Source organism: Leucopleurus acutus (assembly GCF_964270905.1).
Source record: "Leucopleurus acutus genome assembly, chromosome: 1".
Lineage (NCBI taxonomy): Eukaryota > Metazoa > Chordata > Mammalia > Artiodactyla > Delphinidae > Leucopleurus > Leucopleurus acutus.
In genome coordinates, this window is record NC_139142.1 from 87,248,980 (window position 1) to 87,267,132 (window position 18,153).

Here is an 18,153-nt window from a genome sequence, read left to right on the forward strand (position 1 = left end):
TTGTGTGTTTCCCAAGCTGGGAGGTGGCTGTGGAGCTGGAGGGGCAAGTTGGCTTGTTCCATGAGCCAATAAAAGAGCAGGCAGGCCAAACTAGCCTGTGAAGAGGCGGACTGGTCATTTTCTTCCAGAGTGTATGTGCTGCGTTTGGTATTTCCTTTGCAGGCACTAATGGGCTGGGCTTGCCTGGCGTACCCTGGGTCCCCAGTGGGGAGGGAGGCTCATTCGGCCAGATTCCCCTGCTGGCATCTGTCCATGAGCACGTGTCTCTTCACAGCATCTGCCTGTGCCCCTGCCTGTGTGTTTTTTTCCCCCAGGTGATCGTGTTGCCATCGAGCCTGGTGCTCCCCGAGAAGCTGATGAATTCTGCAAGATTGGCCGATACAATCTGTCACCAACCATCTTCTTCTGTGCCACGCCCCCTGATGACGGGAACCTCTGCCGGTTCTACAAGCACAATGCTAACTTCTGCTACAAGTTAGTGCCCATGGCCCAGCTGTGCCACCTGGGACCTCTTCTCCAATGTTTGTTTGGTGCTCTTCTAGTTTCCTATAGTGGTTTCTTCATTCTTTTTAGCTCGTAATTCTAAACATGAGGCATCCCTTGGCAGGCCTGCCCTTCTTGGAGGCATTGAGGGAGGGTAGCCTGACTAGGGCTAAGACTGACTCACAGTGCTTGCTTTTTAGTCTTTCACTCTAACTTTCCCTCACCTAGAGCCATAATAGAAAACCATTGCTGAAATCACTCACTCCTCTCCAGCCATCTTGGAGATAGTTTATTGTAGTTGTCCTCCATTATTGGTTTCCACTGCAGCGACGAGAAAGAGATCTTGTAACAGTAGAAACCTCGGCAACAACTAGGATTTACTGTGGCGTGGAGCCAGGGCAATTTGAGCTTTGGGACCCTGGATCCACTGCCTCCTAGTGAGTGACTTTGAGGAAATGACTTAACCTTCTTCTGCTTCAGTCTCTTTTTTTTTTTTTTTTTGCGGTATGCGGGCCCCTCTCAATGTTGTGGCCTCTCCCGTTGCAGAGCACAGGCTCTGGACGCACAGGCTCAGCGGCCATGGCTCACGGGCCCAGCCACTCCGCGGCATGTGGGATCTTCCCCCGGACTGGGGCATGAACCTGTGTCCCCTGCATCGGCAGGTGGACTCTCAACCACTGCGCCACCAGGGAAGCCCTGCTTCAGTCTCTTTTAATCACTTGGAGATTAAATAAGGCAATGCACATAAAGTCACAATTATTGTTTGTTTTTTTATTTATTTTTGGTTGCGTTGGATCTTCGTTGCTGTGCGTGGGCTTTCTCTAGTTGTGTCGAGCGGGAACCACTCTTCGTTGCAGTGCATGGGCTTCTCATTGTGGTGGCTTCTCTTGTTGTGGAGCACTGGCTCTAGGCGCATGGGCTTCAGTAGTTGTGGCACGCAGGCTCAGTAGTTGTGGCACACGGACTTAGTTGTTCTGCGGCATGTGGGATCTTCCCGGACCAGGGCTCGAACCCTTGTCCCCTGCATTGGCAGATGGATTCCTAACCACTGTGCCACCAGGGATGTCCCCACAATTATTGTTACTACGTGCCTGGTCTTGTGCTAATAAGTGCTTTGCGTGTCTTATTTAACTTTCATAACTGTAATGGCGAGGTGGGCACCAGTATTACGGTATTGTGTGAGAGTCAGCAGAGGCAGGAGAAGGCTAACTGGCTAATTGGCTTGAACACAGAACAGAACCAGGAGTCAAGCTGGGGTGGCTGTGATTCTCAAGCTCCTGCCCTGTGCTCACTACCCTACCTCAACTCTCAAAGTGATTTGGGGAAGTTGTGTCTGGCAGAAGCAGAGGGCTATACCTTCTGCATGGGCCCCAGCCCATGGAGCTCTGGGATGCTGCTTTCCTTCTGAACCGACCAGGCACATTTTCCTCCTACCCCAGCCTGGCCCCGGCAGTGACTCTTTTGGCTAGGATGGGGCTTGTCTTTGAAGTCCAGGTGCCAGTCACAGGGGCAGTCTGACAGATCTGAGTTTTCTAGTGTCTACTGGAAGCCTTGAGAGGAGTCACAGGCCAGGGACCTCGTGATGAGTTTAAGTCAGCACTCTAGGAGTGAGCAGTTTACCTACGCAGAGTCCACCTTTGGGCAAGTGGTTCTTGAATCTTCCCACTTTTTCTGGGTCCTTTCCAACTCAAAGTGGCAAACAAGTGTTTCGTGGAAGGCAGAAGAGCATGGCGGTAAAACTTGAGACTAACCACTGGTCTCTCCCATTTGCCAACTGTGTGACCTTGAACAAGATACTTAAACTTTGTAACCTCCGTCTCCTGTGCAATGGAAATAATAGCATCGCCATGATGAAATGCGTAGAATTAGTGATGTGATTCAGTGGGAAAAGCATATCGAGTACTCAGCACGATGCCTGGCACTGAAGAGGAGCTCAGTAAACAGTACCATGATGTGTCATAGCTATGGCCTTGTATCTGGTGGATGTTACCGGGATAGGCCTGAAAAGGAGCCTTGCACTGGGAATCGGGGTCGGGGGGCGGGGGCGCAAGTGGTTTGCAGGGAATGGTGTGGGAGGAAGTGTTCTGGTTGGCAATGGCAAGGGGAGGGCTGTGGAGGGCCTCTAGGGGACATGCGACCCCTACCTTTCCTCTTCTCCTGGGGTACTTTGTATCTATGTCCTCAGCCCAGCCCTGGATCTACACCCTTCTCTCTGGTTTCTCTTCGTGCAGATTTGTACACTGCCACACCTTCTTTATTTTCCGACCCACCTTATTTTCTTTCTGTCTTCCTTCTTCCCCCTTGGCTTCTTGATCATTCTTTTTTTTTTTTTTTTTTTTTTTTTTTGTGGTACGCGGGCCTCTCTCCCGTTGCGGAGCACAGGCTCAGCGGCCATGGCTCACAGGCCCAGCCGCTCCATGACATGTGGGATCTTCTCGGACCGGGGCACGAACCCATGTCCCCTGCATCGGCAGGTGGACTCTCAACCACTGTGCCACCAGGGAAGCCCTTGATCATTCTTTAACCCTTTTTCCTATTTCCTGGATCCCATTGTGAAAACCACCAAGTTGCTTTGTCATTTTCTGGTGTTTATAAAATCATGAACAATTAGGGCCGGGAAGAAACTCATCCCCTTTCCCTTAACCTCCACTGAACAAGGTTGGGGAAGGAGGACCCAGTAACTCTCCCCAGGTCAGTGGCAAAAGGGCTGGACCCCAGGACTCTGGCAACGGCTGCATGTGTGATAAGGCAGCATCTGCCTAATCAGTGGAATAATCTCCCACGTAACAATCCTCTCTCATCACCATCCCCAATCCCATTTCTCCCTGGTATTCTTATTCCAAAGGGAAGTCAGAGCAGAAGATGAGAGGAGCACACAGTTCCTGACCACAGGCCACCCTCTGTTTAGCCCCAGCACCAGCTTTGGGGGAGGCCCAAATGTGAAGAGGCAGGGCTGTTGGAGAGAGTGTGTGTGACTGGGGGTCCTTGAGAGAGTTTGGGAATCTTCATTATTTCACTTCAAACTCTTCCCCCTTATTTGGAATTGATGGGGTAGGTTTGGTGGGTAGAAGGGATGACGACAACAGTCAGAGCAAGAGAGTGGATTGGCGTGTGGGAAATGAGAGAAGCAGAGGGGAGGGGAGATAAAAGGGGTGGTGGGCACCAGTCAGGCCGAATGCAGGCCTTGTTATTTATTCTGTGGAGGATCAGGAACAGAAGGATCATGGGGATCAGCACATGGTTTGGCTGCCACTTTTTTCTCTTTTTGGAACTTGAGGGTTTTCACGTTCTTGCATGTGGAGGTTGTGGATGTACTGAATAAATACTGGGCAGTGGGGAGGTAGCAGAAGTTAGATATTAACTACGGAGCTGCTTGTACCGAGAGGCAGCTGATGCGGGACAGGCAGAGGATATGGAATCAGGAGATCTGGGTTTAAGTCTTGCTCTTCTGCTCACTAGCCTTGTAACCTTGGGCAGGTCGCTCAATGTCTTCAGCTTCAGTTCTGCTTCTGTAGAATAAAGGTTAAAACAAAGCCTGTCCGGGAATTCCCTGGTAGTCCAGTGGTTAGGACTCTGGACTTTCACTGCCAAGGGCCTGGGTTCAATCCCTGGTCTGGGAACTACGATTCTGCAAGCCTTGTGGCCAAAAAAAAAAAAAAAAAAAAACCCACCACCAACAACAAAGCCTGCCCTTCCTGCCTGACAAGTTCATGGTGATGATTAAATGAGATATGGAGGAGAAAGCTCTCTAAATCTGTAAAGCATTATGCAAATATTTGCTGCCTTCATCAGTGGGATGGTTAAGAGGGTCAAGGTGCCAGTGGACAGGGAAGTGAAAACCAAGAACCCAGTGGCAAAGGTAACACAGCATTTAATCTGCTTAACCAATCTAGGGACAGCCAGGCAGCTGCTGCTATCAGATATGGTTCTTCTGAAGTGTGTACTATGGGAGACAACGTACAGGGTGAAGTCAGCTTCTAATCACTGTTTTGCAAAGCTGCTGATAGTCTGGATTGTTTGCTTAAACGAAACCAGAAAGGTTATAAATTTGAGAAGCAGATGAAATGCTGGAATGGTGTTAAGTTAAACCCTTGTGAAATGAACTTTTCATTTATGAATGACAGCCACACCACACTTTATCTTGGATAGCATTTTCAGGGGGGAGCAGTATGATATGGGCTCTGGAGTCAGACATATCTGGCCTCCAGTTCAAACCCTTTAAGCCTCTCAGTACTCACTGGTTTTGAATTTTTGGAGCAAGTCATTTAATCCTCCAAGGCTTGGTTTCCTCGTCTGTAAAATGGGAATAATAATATCTACCACAGAACTATTCTGAGGATTTACATGAGTGAATGTATATAAATTGCTTAGCACATTGCCCAGCACATAAATTAAAGCTCAATAAATATTAGCTATTGTTATTGCTGTTAACCCAGAGGGACTAACTAAGTATGTTGAATGACTCCTCAGACTTCCTGACAATGTCACCTTTGAGGAAGGGGCCCTGATTGAGCCACTGTCTGTGGGGATCCATGCCTGCCGGCGAGCTGGAGTCACCCTGGGGCACAAGGTCTTTGTGTGCGGAGCTGGTAAGAAACAGATGACACCCTGGTTGTGAGTTCATTAAAGGGGAATGTGGGGATCCCTCTGCCCATTTCATTCTCCCTCCAAGGGCTGAAATTGGTCATAGAATCTTTCCGGGTTAGGGAGGATCACAGTGTCCCATTCCTTCAATGACACGCACTTTGCTAGATAAATATCTGCAGGCATGGTAGTAACCAATGTTATTTCCTAGGCAACATAACCCTTTTGTTCACTTAAAGAATGCAATTTGGGATTATTTTTCAACCCTTGACAGGAAACTAGGGAAATATTTTTGGTAGTAAAGGGAAGGGCAACTTTTGGACTTTCAAATCATCCTGGAGAACTGGTCTCCTGGTCCTTCCAGAATGAGGCGGCCCATGCTTATGACCAGCAGAAGGAGTGGGGTCCAGTCCACTGTGAGTCAGCACTCTGCCCACATTGGCTTGCAGCTAGCTGCCTTCTTCCTCCCCTGCTTCCAGTCGCTTGAACAAGCCTAGCAGCCTCAGACTGAATCATCTAGGCTTCTAACTGCTTCTGGTGACCCAAACAACATGCTTCACTCCTTGTGGGTGTGATCTGGTATTCCTCATACACTTTTATTTTTTTATGGAGGTATAACTGACGTATAACATTATATTAGTTTCAGGTGTACAACATAATGATTTGATATTTGTATATATTGCAAAATGATCACCACAGTAAATCTAGCTAACATGTCATCACACAGTTATAAAATTTTTTTCTTATGATAAGAACTTTTAAGATCTATTCTCTTAGCAACTTTCATATATGCAATACAGTATTAACTATAGTCACCATGCTGTACATTAGATAACCAGGACTTATGTATTTTATAACTGGAAGTTTGTACCTTTTGACCCTCTTCATCCATTTCACTGCTGCCACCACCACCTCTGGCAATCAATCTATTCTCCATATCTATGAGCTCAGCTCCATATCTATTCTTCATATCTATGGAATATTTTATACACACACACACACACAAACACACACACACCACATTTTCTCTGCCTATTCATCCATTGGTGAACACTTAGGTGGCTTCCATGTCTGGGCTATTGTAAATAATGCTGCAGTGAATATGGGGGTGGAGATAACATTTTGAGTAAGTTTTTATTTTCTTTGGATAAAATTCCACTTCTGAATAGAAGTAGAATTACTGGATCATTTTTGAGGAATCTCCACACTGTTTTCTGTAGTGTCTGTACCAATTTACATTCCCACCAACAGTGCATAGGGGTTTCCTTTTCTCTGCATCCTCACCAATAATTGTTACTTGTTGTCTTTTTGATAATAGCCATGCTAACAGGTGTACAGTGATATCTCTTTGTGGTATTGATTTACATTTCTCTGATTAGTGGTGTCAAGCATCCTTTCATGTTTATTTTGGCAATCTGTATATATTCTTTGGAAAAATGTCTAGTCATGTCCTCTGCTCAATTTTCAATCAGATTGCTTTTTGCTATTGAGTTGTGCAAGTTCTTATATATATTTTGGATATTAACCCATATCAAATATATGATTTGCAAATATTTTTCTCCTACTCAACATGTTGCCTTTTTCATTTTGTTGATGTTTCCTTTGCTGTGCAGAAGCTTTTTAGTTTGATACAGTCCCACTTGTTTATTTTTGCTTTTATTGCCTTTGCTTTTGGTGTCAAATCCAAAAACTCAAGACTGATGTCAAGGAGCTTACTGCCTATGTTTTCTTCTAGGAGTTTTATGGTTTCAGGTCTTATATTCAAGTCATTAATCCATTTTGAGTTAATCCTCATACACTTTGTGACTGATTTTCTTTGGCAGGGCCAAATAAGTGACTACAGGGCTTCCTAAGCAGGGTGATGGGTATAGAAGATTTGCCTCAATGAGCCAGCAGACTGTAGGATTCACGTGACAGATTTTTTTAAAAAAAACCTCTGCATAAGTAATACTTTTTTGCTATAGAAAAAGAAGTTAAATCATACATACCACATACATACCACACCTGCACGCATGTGCACTCACACAACCCATCAGCCTGAGAGAACCACTGTTAACATTTTGGTGTAGAATATTTCAGTTTGGTTTCTGTTTTTGTTCGTTTAATTCATGAGATCATCCTGAATATGCTTCATTTTACCTACTCTTTCAAAAAATTAATATACTGTGAACATTTTTCTATGTCATTAGGTAAAAGAGTTAGACACATAATTTTTAATAGCTGTTTGGTATCCTTCTGTAGTTTACTTAACTAATCAGCCCTTTGTTGGTTATTTCAGGTATTTCTCAGTGTTTTGCTTTCTGGGCGAACTCACTAAATTATTCTCAAGGGGAGTGTCCGAAAAGCAAGTCCTCAAAGATATTCTGCATAGCCTTATTTGTGGTCTGGTTTTTGTGTTAAAACCATCTAGTGTGCCTATAAAGTGGGGAAGCAGGTGGTCTTTGGGCTGATTCTCAGGCACCTGGACATCCTGGAGCTGCCTGAGCAGCTGGGTCAACCTAGGACACCCTCCAAGGTGGTCCTCAGAGGGCACCTGAAAGGACACGTCTCACCTTGGGGAGGCATGTTGGGTTCTAAGAAGGTAGGGGGTCAAAGAGAGTACAGGAGCCCAGCACTGGGAGCAGATTCCAGGTAGAGGACAATCCCTCATGCACTCATTTACTCATGCATTCAACAAACAGTTGTTAAGGTCTCACTATATGTTAGGCACTGGGATAGATGCTAGAGGTACTCAAAAGATACAGTTCCTGTCCATGGCCTAGACAAGGGGGAGAGCTGGTGTTTGATATTTCACAAATGTCTCCTATTTCTTGCTTTATTTAGGGCCAATTGGACTGGTCAGTTTGCTCGTGGCCAAAGCAATGGGTGCATCTCAAGTGGTGGTGACTGGTAAGGTTTTCTTCTTTTTAAATCTCCTTGGAATAGAAGCAGCTGGGCCTACAGTTTTGGAGCAGGGGCATGAGACCTGTTCCCTTCCTGGTGTAGTGGGTGTCTAATGAGGCTCCTGCTCTTTTCTTCTGGGTTCCAGGGTTGAAAAGCCCACCCAGGAGATGACCAAGTCAGGGCTGAGGAGGAGACTCTTTTGAAGCTCCTGGGAGAGGGTGGCTGCTGCAGAGAAGAGGACCTGGCTCTTTATGTGTGGACCTCAGATGCTTATACTGCCCACCTGGTCCTAAGAAGAGTTTCAGCCCTTGGGTTGTTTGACCAAGCTCAGAGGGTGTGTGTGGTGTGTGTGTGTGATGTGGTGTTAGTGAGGTATGTGATGTGTTTATAAGAGGATGTTTATGTGTGAGGTATGTGGTATGAGTGAGACACTCATGTGTGTGTGAGGAGAGGTTCTCTGACAGGACATGTGGGTATGTGTGTGTGGAGCAGCATGGTATGATGGAAGCGTGTGGGGTATAGAAGGGTGTGTGTGTGTGGAGAAGGTATCTGTGAGAGAGAATGTGTGTGTGTATAATGTATCTGAGAGTGTTTGTATGTATGAGGAGAGGTTATATGTGAGAGTGTATGAGTGAGCATGTAGAGTTGTGTGGTGTATGGGGTGTTGGGGATATATGAGGGGAGTGGGGATGCAGAAGGGTGTCATTGCGTGTTTTGTGTGAAAAGGTGAGAGAGTATGTGTGTAGCTGTGTAGAGCTGTGTGGTATGTATGGGGGTGTATGGGGTTGTAGAAGGTTGTGGATGTTTGAGAAGTTATCTAAGAGATTATGTGTGAGGGTGTGTTTAGAGAGTGTGTGTGTTGGGCTCAGCGACACCATCACTACACCAGAGCTTCCTTGCCATTGGAATCTGCACCTTCATTTTTTCTCCCTAATCCACCATCCAGTTTCTCAGTTTGAAAGAAACTTTTGTTCAACTTTAGATCTGTCAGCCTCTCGGTTGTCTAAAGCCAAGGAAGTTGGAGCTGATTTCCTCCTCCAGATCTCCAACGAGAGCCCGCAGGAAATTGCCAATAAAGTGGAAGGCCTGCTGGGGTGCAAGCCAGAAGTTACCATCGAGTGCACAGGGGTGGAGACCTCCATCCAGGCGGGCATATACGTGAGTGGAATAAGGGTAGCTAAGCTGGTAGGCAGCTTCAGGGAATCAGCCCAGGGTAGTGAACCAAGTAAGATTCCTAGGATCAAGCTTCTCCAGTGATTTGCTGTGTTGACCACCCCTCCCCCCACCAGGTAATTCCTTGATAACTGCTTTCTTATCTCTCTTGTGGAGGTAGTGACATTTCCCTAACACCTTCATTGGGTTATTGTGAACTTCGAACTAGGTAACAGATATACATGGGCCTTGAAAGATGTTAAGTGACCCATATCTTTAGGATGGGATTTCTGTTATGATCACATCTGTGATCATGAAAATAGTGCTCCTGGTAAAAAAAAAATCAACAGAAGGAACAAGGAAGCATGCCTTAGTTGAGTGTGGGAAATCCCTATCTTGCTTTATTGAGGAAAACAGTAGTCTTTGAGTCATTGATACAAACTAACAGTCGTTAATTCAGCTAGTCACAAAGGTGAGGTGATATTTCAGTATCACGGTTGTCTACTACTGTCCTTTCCCAGAATTAGGAACAGATAAGCTGCCAATACCTGAGTTACCCCTCAGCAACCCACCAGTAATTTATGGGATGTTGAAGGGGGAGGGGCAGGGAGGAATAAAATTGAGAAATCAAAGTATGAGGAAAAGAAGGAAGAAAAGAATAAGAACTAGATTCCAAGCTCTACCGTGGGCCGTGTCCTCTGCTGTGTGCTTTATAAACATGATGCTTAATCTGTATAATAGCCCTGAAAATGAGTTCTCGTTTTCCACATTTTACAAGGAGAGCGGCCCAGTGACTCACCTTGAGCGCACTGCTCCAGTGCCTGGGCTTTCCTTACTCCATCTGGCTCCTCTGGAGAGGAAGGGATAGAGGGGACAAGGAACCAGTGCTAGGGTGGGAGGGGCTGGGCTGGGGAGAGCATCGGTAGCTGCCACTGCTGGGCACTCCTGCCCTGTCTCCCAAACTGCTTTCCCACAGCAGCACATGCTTCTTCCTTCCTTCTGAGTCACAGCCAGTCACACACAAGGGCACTGTCCACCGTGCAAGACATTCTGGGAAAACCTGATCCCTCGAGCTGTGTGGCACGGCCCTTAAGCCTGGCACACCCAGGCAGAGCTGCCTTCCCCTCCTCCTACCAAGATGCATATGGCACCCGGGGCCAAGGAAGCAGCAGGAGAGGCAGGAGCAGGTGCCACTTTTGCCCTAACCTTGTTCCAGCTGGAATCAGCCAGCTCTCTGCTCCACTGTCCGAGACAGTCAGTGGTCACCACGTGGGAAGGGGCAAAGAGAAACCAAAACCCAGAGGGCGATGGATGTGTGTGTGATCAGTGGAGCTATGTTCAACCCATGGCAGGTCTTGGGTTCCTGCCTCGTGCCTGGCTTTGTGCCAGACACCTTGAGGGCTTGACCAGTAAGGTGTGTCTACTGTTTTCAAGTTGTCAGCAGGTCAGTGACCCCCACTCAAGAGAGAGGCAGTAAAAGACATGGCTTCCTAGTACAAGTTCTTCCTTCTTCTTGTGCCCTGGCTGGAGGGCATCTGAGAACAAGTTGATATCTCCAACTATTGATGGTGGGGGCCCAGTTGCCAGGCTACCTGAGGTGGGCGTGGAGGTAAATGTGACACAAGGGCCTTCACCAGCCTGAAGCCGGTGCCTGTCCTGAGTGGGGAGTGGAGCATCATGCATGACAGGTGCTGTAGAATGCTACAGTTCACTCTGCCAAGGGGCAGGTTAGGCAGAGGCACCTTATGGACATACCTGAGAGTCACCTTTCTGCCATGTGATGTCTAGATAATGTTCGTGAGGAGACATAGCAAATGCTTAGGGTAGAATTGATGTCATCTCCTTGGTGTGGAAGTCACAACAACAAAACAGTGGTCTGAGATTTCCTTTGCCTGTGGTCAATAAGCTACTGGCCTCCTGGCAGCCTGGGATGACCAGTTTGTAAGAGGTTCCTCTTCCTCCTTACCAGGTGGAGAGGAAGTGCTGAATGGGCAACAGTTTTCCTGGAAAATTTCTTAGTGTATTCTGTGGCTCCCTCACGATTCTGAACACCTCCCCCAACACTTTTCCAATGAGGACAGCAACGTTTTTCAGTTGTGAGATACCCTCCCCCTTACTGACAGTGTTTATATGTCACAGGTGATTTGTAAGTGACTGTGCTTCAATAAAAACGTTGAACCCATCCTAGTGCCAGCCACTGTGACTGTCACCCCTAAGAGCCCTGCTGAGGGGGAGGCATCGTCCTGTTCTCACACATGAGGAACCCATGGCTGACAGAGCACCGTCTAGGGTCCCAGAGCTCAAAAGTACAAATGCTGGGAGTCACCTCCACACTACAGCCCTCTCTCCAGGGTGTATCCTTCCCCTTGGAGGTAGAAGCTGTGATGTTTGCTGTCTTACTGCTCCATTGCTCAGCACTTAGAATGGTCCCAGTAAGTGCTTTCTGCTGTTAACTGTAATGAAAACTTAGCATGAATGAATTGCCCATTTTTCTGTCCCTCACATCATCGAGCACAATGACCGCCCAAAATCTCTGGAGCAGGCCTAGCACTCATGTGAAGTTATGTGAAGATTGTTGGGGAAAATTTTGCTCTCTGCCCACTCAAAGAGGAAACTGATGAATCCATTATGACTGATACCATTGGGAGAATGTCTCTGGAACAAAAATTTCTAATTGCCAGCGTGCACATATAAGGCAGTTTTTAAACCACAGAAGTCCTATAGCCCTCCCCATTGGTATAGTGCTTGGTAGTTGTTTTTTTTTTAACCAAGAAGGTGGTCCGTTAGAGGTTTGGCACTCTGTCTTGTGGGGAGCACTCTGGAGGAGGAAGTGGCTGACACCAACGTCTGGTACTGAATTAGTAAAGCTTTTTTTTTTTTCTTAATTATTATTTATTTTATTTTTGCTGCGTTGCGTCTTTGTTGTCTCATGCGCGCTTCTCTCTGGTTGCGGCGAGACGGGGCTACTCTTCGTTGCGGTGTGCGGGCTTCTCATTGCGGTGGCTTCTCTTGTTGTGGAGTACGGGCTCTAGGCACGTGGGCTTCAGTTGTTGTGGCACTTGGGCTCAGTAGTTGTGGCTCACAGGCTCTAGATCACAGGCTCAGTAGTTGTGGCGCATGGGCTTATTTGCTCCGCGGCATGTGGGATCTTCCCGGACCAGGGCTCGAACCCGTGTCCCCTGCATTGGCAGGCAGATTCTTAACCACTGTGCCACCAGAGATGCCCCCTGAATTAGTAAACATTTGAAAGATGCTCAGTGGCTGCTGAAGGGTCAGCGATGGTTGTAGGGGAGATTCTCATTGCTCTCTGGAGAACCTTTGCTGTTTCCTGGGATGTTGTGGACAGCAGAAGATGCTCCCACTGTGCCTCCACTGGTAAGTGTATTGTTTCAGGATCTTTAAAGGAGACATTGTCTACTCTGCTGCTCTGTTGAGTTTGGTTAACATGCTGAAGAGTCCAGCAGTATAGAAAGAGTCATACTCTGAACTTTTTGGATACTTACCTGTTTGTATGGCAACAGTGCTACTGTGAGTGGGGTCTGCGTTTTCTCATCTTCTTGGTTTTCTTGTTCTTACCTCTTCTTCAGGCCACTCAATCTGGTGGGACGCTGGTGCTTGTGGGGCTGGGCTCTGAGATGACCAGTGTGCCCCTAGTGCACGCAGCTACCAGGGAGGTGGACATCAAGGGTGTGTTTCGATACTGCAACACGTGAGTATGTTGTGGGTGAGCCAGGGTGGCGAGTGGCCAGCAAGTCCAGGGAAGGCCCTAGGTGGCCTCTGGGACCAAGAGTCTCTGCCTGTTTATTCATGAGGGGCACTCCCTAGCCACACTGACATCCGTGTGTTATGATAAGGATCCAAAGATAGAGCACTCACTTGTGGTTAAAGAATGGGAGGGCAGAGCTGAGAGGGCTGTAGGGAAAGAGGGAGGGAGCGGGATTTTGAAACATGCTCTTCTTGGGTGTCTGCCACTCATTGTCTAGGCCCTCTCTTTTCCATTTCTTTAAGTGGCCAGATCTCCATTTTCCCCCTTTAAAGGGAAGAAGGAGAGAAACAGGACAACCGCAAGAACTCAAGTTCCTTGGTTCTCACTCCAGATCCCCAGGTCCCACCCTGGGAAGTGAGAGGGTCTTCATAAATCCCACCTCATGTTCTGTGGGTCCATCCTCTCCCCTGCTGGGGCACTCTGTCCAGGACCACCTTCCCCACCAGTGGCCCTTTCTCCAATCTTTAGAGTCTGTAACCATTCCCTCAGCAGAGTGCTAGTTTTCCAATAAACTCTGCCAAGCCAAGCTGCTAAAGGGTATGATTGGATCATCCTGGGTTTCCCCACTGGAGGCTTATCTGCCTTTTCACAGTGGCTTCCATATGCCTTATGCCTTCATGCCAAAGGAATTCTAGGCTTCATGGCAGACATTGCAGACGGACAGGGGACATTTGGGAACAGACTCTGTACTCCTGAATTATAAGTCATAAGATCCTTTCTCCATTGTTGGCCTGTAGAAGTGACCTTGCAGAACCACAGAGCTACAAACAAATGTGGCCAAACTTATCTTGTGCTGGGTAGTTTTGGGGACCTCCTTCTTTCCTCCTGAAGGTTGAGTGTGATGCTTGTGATTTTTTCCAGGTGGCCGATGGCGATTTCAATGCTTGCATCCAAGTCTGTGAATGTAAAGCCGTTGGTAACCCATCGGTTTCCTCTGGAGAAAGCTCTGGAGGCCTTTGAAACATCCAAAAAGGGATTGGGGTTGAAAGTCATGATCAAGTGCGACCCCAAGGACCAGAATCCATGATATGAATTGGGCTCTGTCCTTGTCCCCACTCTCAGCATCTTGGGGTTGAGTGGTTGGCTGGGCAGTGGTGGAAGTTTCTTTTGAGTAGTAAGAATAATTAAAATAATTCATTATAAAAAGAGAGGCTTACACAGAGGAGTTGGTGTGCCTTAAAAACACAAGTAGGGGGACTTCCCTGGTGGCGCACTAGTTAAGAATCTGCCTGCCAGTGCAGGGGACAGGGGTTCAAGCCCTGGTCCGGGAAGATCCCACATGCTGCAGAGCAACTAAGCCCGTGCACCGCAACTACTGAGCCTGCGCTCTAGAGCCCACGAGCCACAACTATTGAGCCCGCATGCCACAACTACTGAAGCCCACGCACCTAGAGCCCATGCTCCGCAACAAGAGAAGCCACCGCAATGAGAAGCCCGCGCACCACAATGAAGAGTAGCCCCCACTCTCCACAACTAGAGAAAGCCTGCGCACAGCAGCGAAGACCCAACGCAGCCAAAAAATAAATAAAAACAAAACAAAACAAAACAAAAAACCCACAAGTAGGGAGGGACTTCCCTGGCAGCACAGTGGTTAAGAATCCGCCTGCCAGTGTAGGGGACATGGGTTCAATCCCTGGTCTGGGAAGATCCCACATGCTGCAGAGCAACTAAGCCCGTGCACCGCAACTACTGAGCCTGTGCTCTAGAGCCCACAAACTACAACTACTGAGCCCATGTGCTGCAACTACTGAAGCCCATGTGCCTAGAGCCCGTGCTCCACAACAAGAGAAGCCACTGCAATGAGAAGCCCATGCACTGCAACAAAGAGTAGCCCCCACTCACCGCAACTAGAGAAAAGCCCGTGTGCAGCAACAGAGACCCAGTGCAGCCAAAATAAATAAATAAATAAATTATTACTTTAAAAAAGAAACACGCAGGTAGGGAGAATTTGGGAGAACTTGTAGCCAAAATGACCTGTTCGTGCTGATCAAAGTTCGGCAAGTAGAGCAGAGCTTGGCAGGTAGGTGCCAGGACTCCCCTTCTTCCTGGAGTGCCTGGAAGTTGTGTAAGGAGAGAAATCTGCCCATTGGGTTCCTGGTTCTACTGTGACTGTGGCCAGATGGGGGATGAGGGCTCAGTTATGAAGAGACCATTTGCAACTTTATCAAGACTTAACTGGCCCAGAACCTGATTTTCACAAAAATCTGCAGCTCAGGGTTGGGGATGAAAGGTTGTGAACAGTTTTACTTTAGGATACAGTGCTTCTAGACATAAGTGCTATTTGGTATGATGATAAAAGAATAAGGGACTCTAGGATAATTTAAAAACCAAGCAAATAAAACTGAAATCCCATGTGAGATACAGCTAGCTTGGATCCCTCAAATGTAGAAGTAGACAAGGAACTTTTCAGCGCTGCTTGAAGAATTGCCTCTTCAACTCTTGAGAATTCTATGTGACTTATTTTGCAAGGTGAAGAATTGCCTTCCTAACGCGCCACACCCCCACTCTTCTGCACATTCAGAGGCAGCCACTGCAGGCTCCTTTGTCACTAGGCAACCAGGAGGCGCCTACATAAGGACAGCCACGGGGAATCCCCATGGGAGACCTTAAATCACGCTTCTGACTAGCCCAGGAGGTTTTGGTCAGTATATCTGTCTTACCCACCCCACAGGGTTAGCATGCCCTCCTAGGCTCAAAGCTCACTGATGATTATTAGACAATCTGTTTAGTTCTAGTCATTATGAGCGAAAAACCTTTTCCCTTCTCAGAGCCAGTTAAGGGTCTTTGTACCTTTCTGTCGTTTGAATGATAGTTCCAACCTTGTCTATTTTAATCATGGGGTTTTCCTGGGTAAGATTTGGATCCAAATCACATCATGCCATTTGTGACTTTGAGATTACTAGTCAAGAATGAGGATATAGTAGCTGTGACATGACTTGGGCTACAGTCTAATCCCTCATTTCTGCCGGGGGTGGAGGGTGAGTTTGAAGAGGTTCTGGTTTTCTTGTGACCAGGGAAGGCTGTAACCAGTGCCTGGGATTCCTCAAATTGGTTTGGGTAACAAATTCTGCTTGTAGTACTCGACTGCTGCCACCATTTGTGGCCCTGTTTAGGGAGGAATCACTTAGGTTACCCATTTCACAAAAGGAAGCATCTGGGATTTTTGAGAGTGATGCATTTTCTGCATCAAGTACAATTTTCACTGACTGTTGAAATTTTACTTTAATGATCTCTAATCCTCACAGCAAGCCAAATATAATTATTTTACCACTAAGGAAATAGAGAAATCAAGTAACTTGCTCAAGGTCACACACTGCTTTTCTTTTCTCATGTTATCTTTGGAGGAGGGTGGGATCTTGAGTCCACACACAACACAAATACACACTCAGGAGCCACACTGCTTCCTTCTCTGAGTCCTGTTTAGGTAGGGCCAAACTTGCCAGCTCCCTTTTCTTGAAACTCTTTCCAGCTCAGTGATGCCCAAAGTTCCTTGAATGTGGAATGAGAAAGACTCTTCCCTTTCTAGATTGGAAGTCTTCCAATAGAAATGCCCCTGAAGGAGGTGGACTCACTATGTTAAATTCACAAGTAGCCACTCTCCCTCTGATTGTGATTTGGTGGAGCGAGGAAGCCACTGAGCCTGAAAAAGAGGAGTTGCAGTGGGGACTCCTGGAAAGGTAGGGCTATCAAGGACAAAAAACATGTGACAGATTTCACAATGGTGATTGGATCTTCTAAGTCAGTGTCTTGGAGCTTCCACTCCCTGGCCTGTTAAATGGGCTTCATGATACCTCCATGAGGGCAATTACAAAGAGTGAATGGGCTGATTGAAAACAGCAGTTCAGGGAACACTCCATTTCCAAATCCCTCCACGCTCTCAACCTACTGTGATGTTTCACAGCTTCCCAAGCACGGGCAGAGAGCATGGTTGGTGGAAGAGGGAGTGGTGTGGGTGAGCTGCCAGCAAGTCCTCCAGGTGGTGAGAGGGCCCAAGTCTGTGGCACTGAGCCGGCCCTGCGGCTCCCCCACCTCTGCATCCTTGTTGAAATGTTCCCTCCACTGTTTGGAAGGGGCTGCAGGAAGCCCAATAATTCAGTTCTCTTGCTACCTCCACTGAGTGTTCAGTAAGTGTTGATTCAGTGAATCAGTTCCAGAAACAAGAATATGAATTCCCCACGAGCTCTACAAGCTTGGGTGGCTTTGCCGGCCTTTGTGTGCTCTGTCACTCACGTGTGGCAGCAGTCAGTACTGAGGACCCCACCCAGCCATCACTCCCAGCTTGGGTGGAGAGCTGGGAAGAAGAATCCTGCAGGCAGAGGGGAGGCTGCCCCACAGATGTCAAAGGAGAGAGGGGACACAGCTCCAGCCACTTCCTCTTGCCATTCACATTTGGCTACAGTGGATGTTGATATGAAGTCACTTCTGGATCCCCAGTCCCTGGTCCTCAGGCCATCCCAGTCTCATTTCTGTGTAGCACAGTCCTACCTCTTCCTTCCTGGTTCCTATTTTGCTCCCATTGGGAGAGCAAAGGAGGCCCATGGGAACTTGGTTGGGCCAGAGGTTAGGAGTGGGGGAGACAGATAGGATTTATTGGATATTTGCCTTTTCCCAGAACTGTCCTCTGCACATGATCTAAGTCTGAGTTTGGAGTACAGAAGCCAAAATATAGGACCCACATCCCTGGGTAGTAGGCAGGTCTCCAACTTCGCTGTCTGCCTCCACACACTGAGGTCCTTGAGGGCTCAGGGAGGGCAGCAGTGAAGTGGTTTGGCCAGGAGCTCATCACCCAAGGGAAGTGCCTCGAAGACACCAGAGGTACTCTGGTGCAGCCACTGCTGTAGTGAAGCAGCATATCAATACTCCGACGGCCTCCACTTCTCACTCCTGGCTTTCCTCTCTTAAAGCCTTGGCTGAGTCAGATACTGAGTTCCTTCCTTGGGCACCTGAAAGTGGTACAGGATGTATGCAAGGTGTTCCTGCCAAGAGGTTTCTTAGTGGATCTCACCATCCGTGGGAGCTTCTTGGGGGTGACGGGTTGGAGAGAAGCCTCTGTCCTCTGGGCTCTTAGGTATGATCATCAGGGGGTTTGCACACCCAGAGCTGGGCCTGGGGAGGTCTGGCCCCATCAGTGACTTGCCTGTGTGTGATCACCAGTTGGCCTTTCTGTGGTACATGTAGGACTGCAAGCAGAGGCACAGCCTGGCTGCGGGTGGGGGAGCCCAGCAGTTCATCCATAGTGAGGAGGGAGCTGTGGGAAGAAGGTGGGCCTGGGCCAAAGGTGGGCC

The 18,153-nt window shown here is 47.7% G+C and overlaps 1 protein-coding gene across 1 annotated transcript in view; it reads left to right on the forward strand.

Moving 5' to 3' along the window:
• SORD (sorbitol dehydrogenase) overlaps nt 1-15,456 on the forward strand; it is a 36,870-nt gene extending 21,414 nt beyond the window's left edge. Inside the window, exons 4-9 of the mRNA XM_082845305.1 lie at nt 315-474; nt 4,954-5,072; nt 7,891-7,956; nt 8,933-9,108; nt 12,690-12,811; nt 13,730-15,456. Coding sequence (XP_082701431.1) covers nt 315-474; nt 4,954-5,072; nt 7,891-7,956; nt 8,933-9,108; nt 12,690-12,811; nt 13,730-13,895 — 809 coding nt within the window. The 3' untranslated portion in view covers nt 13,896-15,456. The remainder of the gene's footprint in view (nt 1-314; nt 475-4,953; nt 5,073-7,890; nt 7,957-8,932; nt 9,109-12,689; nt 12,812-13,729) is intronic.
• The last annotated feature ends 2,697 nt before the right edge of the window (nt 15,457-18,153 follow it).